The 1455-nt window shown below is 57.3% G+C and overlaps 1 protein-coding gene across 1 annotated transcript in view; it reads left to right on the top strand.

Annotated features, from left to right (window-relative positions):
- The first annotated feature begins 53 nt into the window (after positions 1-53).
- Plk5 (polo like kinase 5 (inactive)) overlaps positions 54-1455 on the top strand; it is a 10692-nt gene continuing 9290 nt past the window's right edge. Inside the window, exons 1-2 of the mRNA XM_033759625.1 lie at positions 54-1177; positions 1321-1437. Coding sequence (XP_033615516.1) covers positions 683-1177; positions 1321-1437 — 612 coding nt within the window. The 5' untranslated portion in view covers positions 54-682. The remainder of the gene's footprint in view (positions 1178-1320; positions 1438-1455) is intronic.

The following is a 1455-nucleotide window of genomic DNA, read 5'->3' as shown; positions in this document are numbered from 1 at the left end:
GTGGCGCCCCTGCTGATCGAGCGCCCGGCTTTTGTCCCTGCGTGTGGCGCGCGTTCCTGAGAGTTTGGGGTCCGGCGCCGTGTCTGCGTGGCTGCTCTTCCGCGGATTGGTGGCGGGAAGCTGAGGTTGGGGCGAGATATCTGTGGATTGTGTGTGTGTGTGTGTGTGTGTACTCGCCTCCGTTCCTTTGTATGAGTCCATCCTGTTGTGTGTGTACTTCATCCACATGTTGCGTGTTGTGTCTGTGTGTTATGCTGTGTTTGTGTGTGTGTGGAATGTGTATGTCCAGGTATTGTGGGGTTTGTTTGTGTTTTGTTTTGTTTTGTTTTTTCTGTGCTGGGGATCGAACTCTGGTCCTTGAGCTTTAGAGGCAGGCGGCGGAACCAGTGAGCTAAATCCCTGGCATATGTCCAGGTATTGTGTTATGTCCAGATGTTGCGTTGTGTCCTGATGTTGTATTCTGGGTCCAGGTCCTGCCCTGTGGTCCCTAGGCTTGTGCATCTGGGCTTGGGTATGTCTGCTTGAGTGTTACATGTTCCAGCAATGTTTTCAGGTTGTGTTTGTGCATCTGCGCATCATATGTGCCCGTGCTGGGTTGTGAGACCAGCAACTTGTGTGTGAGCTGTACGTATCCTGGTCTGATGTTGTCCATCCCTGTGCTGTGCTGTGTATTTGTGCATCCATGGGTCGTATTTTGTGCCTGGGTGTTGTCTTGTGTTGTGTTTTCATTTGTTCTGTGTCTGAGAATTGTGCATTTTTGCTCTGTGTTCAGATGTTGTGTTGTGTTTGTTGTGTCCATTGCCGAGTACCTGGGTGGTATTGTGTGTCCAGGCATCGGCTTGTGTTCGTAGGTTGTGTATCTGGGTGCTGTGGTCCACGGGTTAGGTTGTGTGCATCTGTGTTTGTGTGTGTTGTGTCCAGGTGTGAGCTGGGTGTACATGTACGAAGAGGCAGACCTCTGCGGCCCTGTGACACCTGGCTTGCACACCCGAGGCCCCATGTCTGCACACCTGCGCGTCTGGGCACACCTGAGCGCACCGGCGTGCACCTGTCCCCTCCGCAGGGCGCCTTCAGCCGCTGCTACAAGCTGACAGACATGGCCACCAGCGCCGTGTTCGCCCTCAAGGTGGTGCCGCGCATCGGGGGCGGTGCAGGGCGTCTTCGCTGCAAGGGGAAGGTATGGCCCTCATCACCATCCCACGGGGTTGCTGCGCGTCCTAGAGGAGTCCCTGGCTCCCCTCCCGTGGTGGGAGCGGCGCAGCCGGGGCTGGTTCCCATGGGGTTTCCTGCAGTCCCTGTGTGCGCGGGTGGCGCCCACAGGTGGAGCGTGAGATCGCCCTTCACAGCAGCCTCCGCCACCGCAACATCGTGGCCTTCCACGGACACTTCGCCGACCGCGACCACGTGTACATGGTGCTGGAGTACTGCGGCCGCCAGGTGTGGGCGGAGGGCGGG

This window comes from Fukomys damarensis, unplaced genomic scaffold (assembly GCF_012274545.1).
Source record: "Fukomys damarensis isolate Sample0158 unplaced genomic scaffold, DMR_v1.0_HiC HiC_scaffold_37, whole genome shotgun sequence".
Lineage (NCBI taxonomy): Eukaryota > Metazoa > Chordata > Mammalia > Rodentia > Bathyergidae > Fukomys > Fukomys damarensis.
The sequence above is the reverse complement of the archived record's forward strand: the minus strand, read 5'-3'. Positions and strand labels throughout refer to the sequence as shown.